This window comes from Diabrotica virgifera, chromosome 2, assembly GCF_917563875.1.
Source record: "Diabrotica virgifera virgifera chromosome 2, PGI_DIABVI_V3a".
Taxonomy (NCBI): domain Eukaryota; kingdom Metazoa; phylum Arthropoda; class Insecta; order Coleoptera; family Chrysomelidae; genus Diabrotica; species Diabrotica virgifera.
Genome location: NC_065444.1, coordinates 68,133,627 through 68,147,133, shown reverse-complemented (window position 1 = coordinate 68,147,133; position 13,507 = coordinate 68,133,627). Strand labels below are relative to the sequence as shown.

Here is a 13,507-nt window from a genome sequence, read left to right as displayed (position 1 = left end):
CTTACTTTAGCACAAATGTATCGCTTTTACAAACTACAGGAAGAGAGTGAAGGAAGACCTGTGGCTAAAAAATGCACTTACGAGCATATTTTCAAAACTGAGTTTAACATAAGCTTCTTTCGGCCAAAAAAGATCAGTGGGCGGTTTGTGAATCATACAAAAATTCTTCTGCTGAGCAGCAAGCTACTATTGATCAAACTTATAATAAACATATCCAAAATAAATGCAGAAGCAGAGAAGAAAAAGCACAAGATTAGCAGAAGCAAAAGATGATCCTCAAGTGTTGGTAGCTTGTTTTGATTTACAGGGGGTCCTTCTTACACCTTGTGGAGATGTTTCAAGCTTCTACTATAAATGCCGCCTTAACTGCTTCAACTTTACAATTTTTCAGATGGTTCAAAAGAGTGGTTTTGGCACTCTTGTTTTTGGCAAGAAGCTATTTCTAACCGCGGCTTAAACAAAATAGCTACGTGTTTGTTTGATTATCTTCCAACTCATTGTAATGATAAAGACGTCATATTTTATAGCGACAATTGTGTTGGGCAAAAGAAAAATAAATTTATAAGTAGTTACTATGTATCTCTATGCAATTGCAAAAATTAATATTAAATCAATCACATACAAATTGCCTTCTGTCCCGGCAATGGTTGCATAATATATAATAATATTGACAGTTCACTACAAGAAGAATTCACAATACTACAAATAACTCTAACTAAGTGATTTATTCGCTTTATGAACTTTCGGCAGTCCATCAAAATATATAGTACTTATGATTAGATATTAACCAAGGCCTCAAAATCTGCTTTATAGATTACAACAAAGCCTTCGATAGGGTTAAATGTGATAAATCGATTGAAATTCTCAGAAATAAAAACCTTGACGAATGCTAAACAACTTGAATATCAAAGTCCTACTACTATCAGCGAGTAGCAGTAAAAATTTAAATTCTTCTTTGATCTCTGTTTTCTAGTAGCATACCATAATATAGCATACCAAATAAGCAACAAATTCATCTATAGTCCATAAAATAAACTGTAAATATAAAAATTCCAATAACAAATCCATCTCCTTAAACAGAAACGACCACTTCGGCGCCCGTGTCTCTACAATCTCTTGTAACGGGTACCATTTCTCCAATAGTGTGTAGGTTCGCGATTCTAGAGACTTTCTTTACTTCTTCATAAACTTTCACCACAGCTCTTTCTCGTTAGTTGCCGATTTGATACTGACCAGTGAAGAACATCTCTGAAGATGATCGTCTACAATTACACGATCTATATCAAGTATATAGCTTTCGCTGTGATCGCCATATCACTACCGTTCATAGCGTTAATCGTTTTAAAATTTTTCCAAAAGTTCAGTGCCGGAAAAGTGCGGAGTTTGGTTTGCTTAAGTGGTAAAACGGCCATTGTGACTGGAGCTGGCTCAGGTAAAGTCTCTTTTAGTTATAGGCCTGGATCTCTCATACCAAAAAAGAACATTATTAATAGCAAGCTGAAACTTTGTTAATAGCTTAACGGTGTCTAGTCGGACAAACTTTGATCTATGGGAACACTGGAACAGGGGAAGTTTTATTTGTGGAACAGGTTACAGGTTTCGAACGTCAGACTACGAAAACGTCCTATGTATTTTGTCGGACAGAACCAATTGATTGGTTATCCTTTCATTAAACTCTCATGGAAAAATCACAGTGGTATTTACCTTATATAATTCCTATCATTTGACATGTTCTACGTGTCGGACTTATTAAAATGCCCAATATGTTTGTCGGAAAAACATTTTTTCATATATTATAATGAAGTTTGCTATTGAAAAAACTTAAAAACAACCTTTTCACAATCATAAAGATGACACGTTCCACAATAATTAAAATCACGTTCCACAATTAAAACTTCCCCTGTTCCAGTGTTCCCATACATCAAAGTTTGTCCGACTAGACTCCGTTAAGCTACTGACAAATTTTTTAGCTTGTCATTAATCAAAATTTTTTGGTACGCGGGATCAAGTCCTATTAATATAGGAATACTAATATAAATATTCGATTTTACTATAATGTGCAGTCTACCCCGAAGATGCGGTCTACCTATGCATACAGCTCTATTTTAGTGTGTGGTGTACCGATAACAATCTGAAAATTCTTGAAGGATTTGCATAAAATAATGAAATGCCAGAAAACTCTTGTGGAAAAAATTATTTATTCACAAGTAGTCAATATTTGGAGGAATATAAATGTAAAATGATAGGAGACTAATAATTTACGAAATAAATGCACCCCAATTATTTACAAAAAGTTATATGTAACCTAATTACAAAACGATACAACCTGATTGTTATTAAAGACAACATTCATGAACCTTAATTTAAGAGAGAAAGACAGTCAATGATTCTAGATTAAAAAGTCATGCAGACACCCTAACCAAGTTAATTGGAGGTGTTATTTTTATAATAATAAAGAAATAAGTTTTTTGTATATTACTGAAAGTGTCTATTACTACTTAGCAATAAACATTTGTTTACAAATGGTTTGCTGCTTTTAATTATTGTGTGCAAACCCTTCTAACATAATCTCTAGAATAACTAATCAATCATCCTGTATATCTAGTGAAATATAGTAATTGTTTCTCATCTTGTTATAACTTTAAAATTACCTACATAATTTTAAATTTATGATGAGATTTTAACTTTATTTTTGTAATTTTTTCTTTCAACTTTAACACTAATACAATGCTATTGTGATGTTATATTTTCGCTATTATATAAAGTTTTCTAGCTATTATTTAAAGTTCTCTAAGACTCATTTCAACTCATTTAAAGTCTTATAACAGAACTAAATAATTTAATTTAATATTTCTTACTTGACGCTACAATAGTATATTGTACAACAAGAGAGAAAAAAGACATATTACTCACGAGCGCAGAAGTTTGTTGGCACGAGCCGAGGTACGAGGCGAGTGCCGCAAATCAAGCGAGGGAGAAATATGTCGTTTTCTCACGTGTTGTACACTGTACTTTTTCTATGGATGCGTTTTTGTCAAGAGTTCAATCTTCAAAATTAAATAATTTAGGTGGTATTATGTAGAGTATATGCCAAAATTGAAATAAAATACATATTATACACATATGTAGGTATTTAATATTCTTAATATTTATATAGTTTTATTTACTTTAAAATTATAGTTACCAGTTATATTTGAACAGTTTTGAAAGGTAATTCCTCGTAAGTTTTGATTTGACACATTTAATTTGAGAAAAATATTTGTGTTTATATTGTGCATGTTACCATGGAAACCGCGATTCTACGTATGGAACTCGTGAGAAAAAATATTTCTCACTGCAATGGCCGACTTTTCTCACATCCTGAGAAATTGTTCGTTTTGAGTGTATGTAAGTAGTGAGAGAGGTTGCACATTGTATAGCATCCATAGAAAAATTTATTTTTTAAGCCGGTCACTCCGGGTACCTACTGCGGCGTCGTCAAATTTTGTCGAATTCACTAATTGGCAAAATTTTTGATCATGTGTGACCGTGCATCCAACAAAATTGTACGATTTTACCACAAAGAGACTGGACTGTCTGCTGCAGTACTGCAGAATTGATATAATCGACGATCTTGTCGTACGACACCGCAGTACTGTGAGTCGCCGATTTAGACAAACTACTTCAATTAAATTTTATATTTTTTGAATCGCTTCTAGATTCCAGTAGAAATTTCTCGATACTGCTGGAAGCAGCACCTGCGACGCAATCGTTGATCGGGTATATTCCATCAGCTTCTATAGTATAATGGTGCATCCACAGGTCATCGAACACCCGACTGATGTTCGATAGGCAAGGGGCTGTAAAGTTCTATCGATTCTATTGAACTGATCGTTTACTGAAATGGTACCAATTTGCCACCGTATGTACCTAATTTAGACCAGGGCGCATCTGTAAAAATATTAGTACATTTGGACGTTGAGAGGTGACTGAAATTTTTTTGCAGAAATTGCTTGAAAATAACTCAAATAATAATAAAAAATGTATAAACATTCTCAATTTCTCTGCAAAACGAAAATGCAGCAGCTGCATAATACTCTGGTTAAAGCGGAGAGTGCAGGAAGAGCCTATACCGGTTTCGGAGATCTTTTTCCCCTCATCAGTAAACCCATATCCTCTTCTGATATGGGTTTACTGATGAGGGGAAAAAGATCTCCGAAACCGGTATAGACTCTTCCTGCACTCTCCGCTTTAACCAGAGTATTATGCAGCTGCTGCATTTCGTTTTACAGATAAATTGAGAATGTTTATACATTTTTAATTCATTTACTCTTTTGAGTATTAAGGAATCTTTCTTGTTGGAGCTTTACCATGCTGAGTAGATGAGTTGTGAATTATTTAAAATTCTCTCATCTTAATTTTCTCGGCACCTGTATGACTTATAAATTGTAAAAGTCTCAGGAGGTGTAACCAAAGAAAGTATTCCACCTGTTGTCAATCTGGTGGTACGGAGGCGATATTTATTGTCGTTTTCTGCGCTGCTTCGATTGATAACTTAGTTTGTTTTCCGGTAGATGGCCCTAGTTCATCCGTGACATTTCTTTCTTTGCAATTCGGGAAGGCCCTAAGCTATGGTAAATGGTTAAAGCGGAGAGAAGAGGATATGGGTTTACTGATGAGGGGAAAAAGATCTCCGAAACCGGTATAGACTCTTCCTGCACTCTCCGCTTTAACCAGAGTATTATGCAGCTGCTGCATTTTCGTTTTGCAGAGAAATTGAGAATGTTTATACATTTTTAATTCATTTACTCTTTTGAGTATTAAGGAATCTTTCTTGTTGGAGCTTTACCATGCTGAGTAGATGAGTTGTGAATTATTTAAAATTCTCTCATCTTAATTTTCTCGGCACCTGTATGACTTATAAATTGTAAAAGTCTCAGGAGGTGTAACCAAAGAAAGTATTCCACCTGTTGTCAATCTGGTGGTACGGAGGCGATATTTATTGTCGTTTTCTGCGCTGCTTCGATTGATAACTTAGTTAGTTTGTTCAAATAATAATATTTGAGTTATCCTCCCTCTCAAAAAGGTCCGGAACATTGTTTAAATAATCAAAATGTCAAAAAATGAAGGAAAAATTCGATTTTCTTTCTCGTTTTTTGATTATAACTTTAAAAGTATTCATTTCCTAAAAAAATTGTACTGACACAAAAGTTGCGTAATTAAATTTTCTACAATACAGAATTGGTTAAAAATTTAAAAAATAGTCACCCTTGTTGCAAAATAGCAATAATTCGAAATAACCATACAAAAACAAATATTCGCATTTTACGTTTTTCAACCATTTGTGCTATACTTAGGACTTTCATATTTCACCCAGAAAAACTATATAATACAGTAAAACAATACTGTAAATTTCATTAAGATCGGTTCAGTAGATTTTGCAGAATAAATTTTGCAATCCAGCTTTCGCAAAAAAAATTCATTTTTCAAAATGTACAGGACTGAAAATAAAGCAGATAGCAAGTTAAAATTTTTTTTCTTATAGAAGTGTACTGTACGTTTCATTTGCAATTTGCAAAACTAAAATCGATTAACTACCACGGCGTCAGGAATTTTTTTAATAAACATTAATTATTGGTGCTACGCGCAGGACCACGGATAGTTTGCTCTGATTGGGCATTCCAATGACCTTTGGAATATTTCGATATAAATAAATAAATTTGTTTATTGCAAAATGGAAACACATACTCTATCCTTTGAAATAACACTTTTTTTAGCAAAAACTTTCTTTGTTCATATATTTTAACTTAGAGAATAAAAGTTTAATATTTTTAAACATATGCAATTGTTTAAACAATATTTCACAAACAATAATAAAATTAGTTTGATTTTTTTGGAATTAAAATATATTAAAATGCAACAAAATATAGAGTAAAAAAATAATATAGTAGATAAAGATTGGAAGAAATTTTGGTGGAAATCAACTTGTGTGAATCGAACACCGCTGTCCTGCGCGTAGCACCAAAAATTAATGTTTATTTAAAAAAATTCCTGACGCCGTGGTAATTAATTGATTTTAATTTTGAAAATTGCAAATGAAAGGTACGGTACACATCTATAAGCAAAAAAAATTCAACTTGCTATCTGCTTTATTTTCAATCCTGCAACATTTAAAAAAATGATTTTTTTTTGCGAAAGCTGGATTGCAAAATCTCTTAAACCGATCTTAATGAAATATCCAGTGTTGTTTTACTATATCATATAGTTTTTCTGTGTAAAACATGAAGGTCTAAGTGTAGCATAAATGGTTGAAAAACGTGAAATGCGAATACTTGTTTTTGTATGATTTTTTTCGCAATTATTGCTATTTTGCAACAAGGGTGACTATGTTTTAAATTTTTAGCCAATTATATATTATAGGAAATTTAATTACGCAACTTTGATGTCAGTACAACTTTTCTCAAAAATGAACAGTTTTAAAGTTATAATCAAAAAACCAATAAAAAAATCGAATTTTTCCTTCATATTTTGAAATTTTGATTATTTAAACAATGTTTCGGACCCTTTTGAGTGGGAGGAAAACTCAAATATTATTATTTGAGTTATTTTCAAGCAATTTCTGCAAAAAAATTTGAGTCACCTCTCAACGTCCATCTCAAAACAGATGCGTCCTGTACTAATTCTAGAAATTAATAAAATATGTAGTTTTGCTGCTATCTCAGATCTTTGGTGTATTATGAAAATGTCCCTTTTTCAGTTTACTTTCTTTTTTACCTTACTATTAACTACCATAAAAGTCCATGTCCTCTGTTCGTTGTGTAGATGAAAAATAGTGAAAGGCAGGTTTTTCGGAAAAACAACTTATAGGAATGACTGCAAAAAGTAGTAAATTGTATAGGCTAGAATGGTTTTGCGGATATTAGAGAAGATATAATTACAGAAAGAATGCGTTTTAAAGACTGAAACACTTGCAACCATTTTGCTGATGACTGATTCAGATAATAGCCTATTCGATAAACTTTCATTTCTTTAAGAGACGGCTTTTTTTATAAACTTTCAACACTTTTTCTACTTTCTATTAATGTCAAATGTTCTTCGCGTGTATTATTAGTTATCTGTTTATTTTAACCTAGATTACTACTTAATAATAATCAAAATAAATTTACGCCTACTTTTTTAATAGTGTCATATTTATATAAACGAGAAATATAATAGTATGTTTTCTACACCGTATCTTTAAAGATACTATATTATTTACTCCGATTTGTTGCACTTAAAATGGCTTTTTATAGTAAGAGTTAGTGTGACCAACTCCAATTCAGTCGAATTCGGGACAAGGCTGAAAAAATATACCTAAAATCCGGGACTTTTCAATGAAAATCGGTCTATTTTTGTTTTAAATATATCTACAACTTTAATATGATCATTTTATTGATTATTTAATTTTTATGTTGACAAATTTTTTTTGATGGGATGGGTTGTAATGATAATTACATTTTTGTTAGTTTTTGACGTTTCGACTTCCAATCCGGAAATCGTTCTCAAAAAAGGAAAAAATTAACTGATGGATTTCCATGTAAATAGAGCCTTAGGTTAATATAAAAATATAATTATCATTATTTAATATTCATGTTTTTGAATCGTCTTTTCAGAAGACGATAATTAAAATACAGAAACGGGACGGACAAGTCCAGAGTTTGAGTTTTCGTAGAACTATACTACCACGATATAAAATGTGGAATTTGGACGTTTTGGATGTGGTATTTTAGTAGGGGAGGAAAGTATGTTAAATGTGCAGTCACTCGAGCGTTATGGGGACCTATTGGGTTGTGAAGAGTAGGTTCTAAAACCAAAAAAAGTTAAGCAAAGGTTTCCATTTTAGTGGGGACATTCCATTTTTAATTTAATTTACAACAATCGTTTTTTCCGATTATAGCGCCATCTATTTGTAATTCGAAAAAATGTTTCAAATTAAAGTTACTTATTTTTACGTAAGAAATCCGAATCTGCAATAAAAAATGGGGGCTCCTATTTAAAATTTTAAAGTAACCCACCACCCTACATCCGTAGGGGGTCGTGTTTGGTGCCATTCGATAGATTTTTTAAACATATTGAATAAGTGTACTTTTCAGTTTTTCGATCTGATGTTCATTTCGCGAAATATCGCGGGATTCGTATTTAAAATTTTAAATTTACCCCCACCCCTTTCCGTAGGCAGTCGTGTTTGGTAACATTCGATAGATTTTTGACAAATATTGAGCACTTATTTTTTAGTGTTCAGATCTATCGTTCATTTCGCGAAGTATTCGCTTTTTGCTTGTGAAATTTTGTGACTCACCCATTTCCTTACGCCCCGCCCAAATCGTCATATTTTTGAAATATACACTGTTTTGCATGTGCTTAACTTACCTTATCTTAATCTGACGATTTTGAGTTTTACTAAGCATAGATTTTTTTTCGCCCCCCCCCCCCCCTTAACGAACTCTCCTGTGTTTAGAGCCAATATATGGTAGAGGTACATCTACAGGGTACCAGGGTTCTCCACATATGGTAATCTGACGCGCTCGAGTTACTGCAAAAATCCCCGCTTGGGCTCCCCTAACATTAGTATTACACACTAGAAACTGTGGACTTTTTTTCGTCCCACCAATTTGATGTGAATTCTTAGAAGAATAACGTATTCAAAATTTCAAAATAGAATTTTACCAAAACGTTTAAAATTCGGATGGCCCGAAAGCCTTGTCCGGGACGCCAGGACACGACTTCGTAATTCGGGCTAGTTGGTCACACTAAGAGTGAAAAAAAAAAGAATGTGTGTGTACTTTGTACGCACGTAAGAAGTTATACTTCTATTACATATTATGTGATTTTAACGAAATTGATATAATGTACTTTAAACAGTTTATTTATATTTTATTTAAATATTAAACTAATTTTAATACTTACTACTTTCCAAAACTTTTTATTATTAAGACAATACCAAAAATTTAAAAAAATTAAAGAATAAAACGCACACAAACACAAAAATGATTTCTGAACGATAATAATGGTTGGCAAAAATTTTAAATACGCATTTTCTGAAAAAAAAATTATGTAACAAATATACTTACAATCATAAAATGCATAAAAAAATAAAAAAATAAAAACTTGCATCGGGATTCGAACCCGCGAATTTAGGGGCGCTTTGATTCGTAATCGAAGCCTAGACTGACTCATCCAATTAGGCATTATTTGTCATGTGAAAAAATAGGGCAACTTAACGTTTTACTGTTTGACAGTTTTTCTGAATTTAATCAAATTATGTATGTATGTAGTTTGATTTTTGTGGAAGAAAATATTAAAATATAACACAACAGTAAGAAAACAATATATTAGATGAAGATTGGTAGAACTTTTGTTGGTAATCAAATTAAGTATGTAAATCAAAGCATTATATTCCTACTAGATAAATAAATCTACGCCAAAAAATCATAATTTAAAAATAAAAATCGGACCTAATTTCGGATTTCTCTCTAAAATCCCCATTCTTGAGAAAATAAATTTATTCCAACCCAATCCAAATGTATAATTACAATATGATTATAATAAAAACTACTTACCAAATTAGAATGAGTTTTCCTTGTCCAAAATAGTCCAAAAGTCCAAAAATATATATGAAAACTATTTAAAAAGGCAGTATAACTATTAACTAACTTTTGTTTGTTGTTTCTTTTCCCACAAATTTCAAAACGCAACAACCATAAATAATCAAACCACAGCTGTGCCACAGCCGCCATATTAAATAATTTTTGACATGTCATTTGAACATCCAATCAGAACAAAGTTATAATGCGACTACGCCCAGATTGAAGGTTTTAATCATATTAAAATTCACCCTCATATCGCGCCTAAAGAAGTATAACTTCAAAAAGGTTACAAAAAGTGCCATAATGTTAACTTTATTTTACGCTTTCCATAAGGTAATATAGTTGATTAGCGCAATTAGTTCACACCTTTATGGAAAATAAAATATCAAGTCATCTTTAACTTTAATAGTGTTATCAAAAAACTGTATTTATAAACTAAAATAATCACATAATAATTATTATTGATGTGACGTTAACATATTTCTTTTTTTTTTTTTTATTGAAAATTTACCGCATCCACCAAGAGGTGATTAGCGGGAATACAGTGTAGGAGTACAGTTCCAATAACTTACAATCTATAATATAATTCTATGAGTTTTAAATAATTATCGATATTATTATCTATAATTACAGTATGTATCTTAAATTAAGAATACAGTGTAGGTATAACTTCCAGTAATTTAGATTCTATAATATAGCCCTATACATTTTAAATAGTTTGCGATATTGTCATAGTAACCATCTGTGCCTAAAAGTTTGTTGATGTTGTTAGGAATATTGAATCTAATTCGTTCATTTGCAAAAAGTGGACAGTCAATTAAAAAATGTTTTACATTATTTATTTCGTCACAAATTTCACATTTAGGGGGGAACATATTTCTTAATAGCGCAAATAATTTGATTTTATTTAATTTATCAGTTGTTCTCGTGATTTTTATCTATACAGTGGAACCCCGTTAATTCGGATTAATTGGGACCGCGGCCGATCCGGGTTATCCAAAATCCGGGTTAGCCGGAGAAAATGGTAAAAATTAATAAAATATGGTATGCTTACAGATAAACTCCGTTATAATTGTCACACAGACACTGGTAAACCACGTTCGCATTCCACACAAAACCACACATACAAAGCGTCGTCAAATGTCTCATTCTTAGCTTTATTAGCTTTGCACCGATTGTCCAAACTGTCTTTTGTTATCATTTTGAAAAAAAATTCTTCGATTTTAGTTCTATTTTTCTTCCAATCCGATACTGTAGATGTACCGACACCATAAATTAATGCTGCAAGATTCACCTTTATTAATTCTACTTAATGCTTCTAGTTTCTTTTCCATTGTCACTACAACATTTTTACGTTTTGTTGCCCTTATAGACAAAAGACACGCAAACACAAAATCTGAATAAATTTACGAACGATTACAAAACCGAAGCGAACAATACGACTTTACTACACACAATACCGTCTCTGATGTTATGTTATTTAATAACAATGATAACTAAGACCATTGTTAAAAAAAGAATTTTAATAGTCTTTTCTAAACAATGCTAAGAAAGTTTCAAATAAATTAACGATAATACAGGTGGCTGTTTTCGATAACACCACAATGAATGTGGTGTGCCATTATGAGTCATTTTTACTATGGTATATGTAGTTCAATCCGGTTCCATTATCTCTCAAATATTATATTACATAGGGTTGGTACAAAACCTCGTGAACCTTGAAAATGCGTATGTATAACCGAAATAAAATGAAGCAAAAAACATACGACTATTTTATTTGCTGCGAATTGCGCGACAGGGTCCCATCTGCACCTTGATATTTTCAGTAATGTCGGATTCAATCGTTTCGTTCGTATATTGACGTCACCAAATGAATGAATTAGGTTCACGAGATTTTGTAACAGCAATACATTTTTATTGTTGAAATGTTTGTCTGATAAAAATCAGTCCGGGTTAGCCGGAGTTCCGGGTTATCGGGGGCCGACTTATCGGGGTTCCACTGTATTTAACTATACGTCTCCCACTCCCTCTAAGGGGACAATTTATAGACCATGTGGTGAGACCGCTCCCGTCTGAAAAACATTTCTAATTCGGTTTCTCTGCGGATTCATATGAAGAGTACAGGGGAAAAACAAGGAATGTCACATTTTATACATATTGAGATAAACACCAATAAAAGTTTAATTCTTGTGATATCTAAAAACTACTCAGGAGATTCTTACCAGAATTCTAGCAATTCTGTGTCTGTAATCTTAATATAATATTAATCTATATTAACTTATTAATTTAATAATGCACCAAAAAAACTGCTAACATTCCTTATTTTTGTTCAGTGGCGTTCGGACAATCGTGGTTCTTCGCCTAGATACAAATTATTAAAAAATTTATATCGACTGATCTCTCTGGTTATTGTTCTGAATCGATGTCTAGTCGATAGTACTCAGTTTTTGCTACTACATGGCGAGAAAAGCTAAAATTCGTGAAAAAGTGACATTCCTTGTTTTTCCCCTGTACTCTTCATGTTTAAGATGTCCTCTTTAAACAAATCTGAAGGGTGCCGGCCGGAATTTTTGGGCAGAAATTGTTTACTAATTTAAATATGAGTTTTTAAGCCTCGAAAATGCGTATTTTCGCATTTTTAGATTTTAAATTGTCTATAACTCGAAAACTGTCAATTTTTGAGAAAAATCACAAGATACCTTTCTTGTTTATAATGACCCACAAAACCTAAAAATATATTTTTTGGAGCAATAAAAGGTGATCTTATGTATTTGTTTAAAAAAGTGTTTAAACAATTTCTGCCAAAAAATTCCGTCCGGCACCCTTAAGATTTGTTTAAAGGGGACATTTTTGAATATTTTTTTTTTATTTTACAAAATAGTCGCATCAACCTCGGAGGTTATTAGCGACATATACATATACATAAGGTAATTTATTTACAAATGTTAAATTTTGTTAAATACATTGATATCTTTAAGGAATTTTACCAAGTGTTCAATTTTACAATTTTCTCCTAAGATTTCACTTGTTGATCCGATGATGTGGTTGTTCTGTCTCTGCAACTGGTATTTTGGACACTCTGCAAGTACATGCTTAACACTTAGTGGGATATTACAGTTTTCACATAAAGTGGGATTAGTGTGACCAATTATGTGTCCGTGGGTAAGTCGGGTATGTCCTAGACGAAGGCGAGTAACAATGACATGGTGAGTTCTGTTGTGAATTTGAGATTTCCACGGTTTTACAAACGTTTTCACTTCGCGAAGTTTTGAAGTTGAACTGTCCCACTGGTTTTGCCACAGATTTTCGACTTTCACTTTAATAAATGATTTTAAATCATTAAGAACTACATCTCTCACTTCACTCGCGGTTTCACTGTCCCTGGCTTGTTGGGCTGTCCGATCCGCCGCTTCATTTCCTTGGAGGCCAATGTGTGAAGGAACCCATAGGAATTGTACAATATGGTTGTTGTTTTGAATGGTAGCTAGTTCTTTTTTAATTAGGAGAGCAATTGGATGCTTCGTGTACAGTTGGTTCAGGGCCGTCTTAAGCATAAACGGCGCCGGGGTGCAAGATTCAACTTTGCGCCCCCTTTTGTCAAAAGATAATATACCTACTTAGGAATATAGGTTATAAGTACGCTAAAATTAAAACTAATTATGTTTGCTTTCTTTATTTATATATTAAAAAACATGGTTTCAGTATTCAAACAAGATCAATCTTTTAACACTATTTATCAAAGTCAACTTTTCTGGCTTTTAAGTTGCCAAAACTTATTACTTCGCTTAACTTCGGTGATATCTAATTTATGTGCTTTTCTATACTTATTAAAGACAGGTTTGTTAATCTGTATTCACCCATTGTTGAGCGCAGATAATTTTTGGTCAATTTAAGTTTAGAAA

The 13,507-nt window shown here is 32.4% G+C and overlaps 1 protein-coding gene across 2 annotated transcripts in view; it reads left to right on the top strand.

Annotated features, from left to right (window-relative positions):
• Positions 1-1,181: 1,181 nt before the first annotated feature.
• The window catches only part of LOC126880057 (retinol dehydrogenase 11-like), a 43,604-nt gene continuing 31,278 nt past the window's right edge, over positions 1,182-13,507 (top strand). For both annotated transcript variants that reach the window (XM_050643712.1, XM_050643711.1), the window contains exon 1: positions 1,182-1,432. In XM_050643712.1, coding sequence (XP_050499669.1) covers positions 1,255-1,432 — 178 coding nt within the window. In that variant the 5' untranslated portion in view covers positions 1,182-1,254. The remainder of the gene's footprint in view (positions 1,433-13,507) is intronic.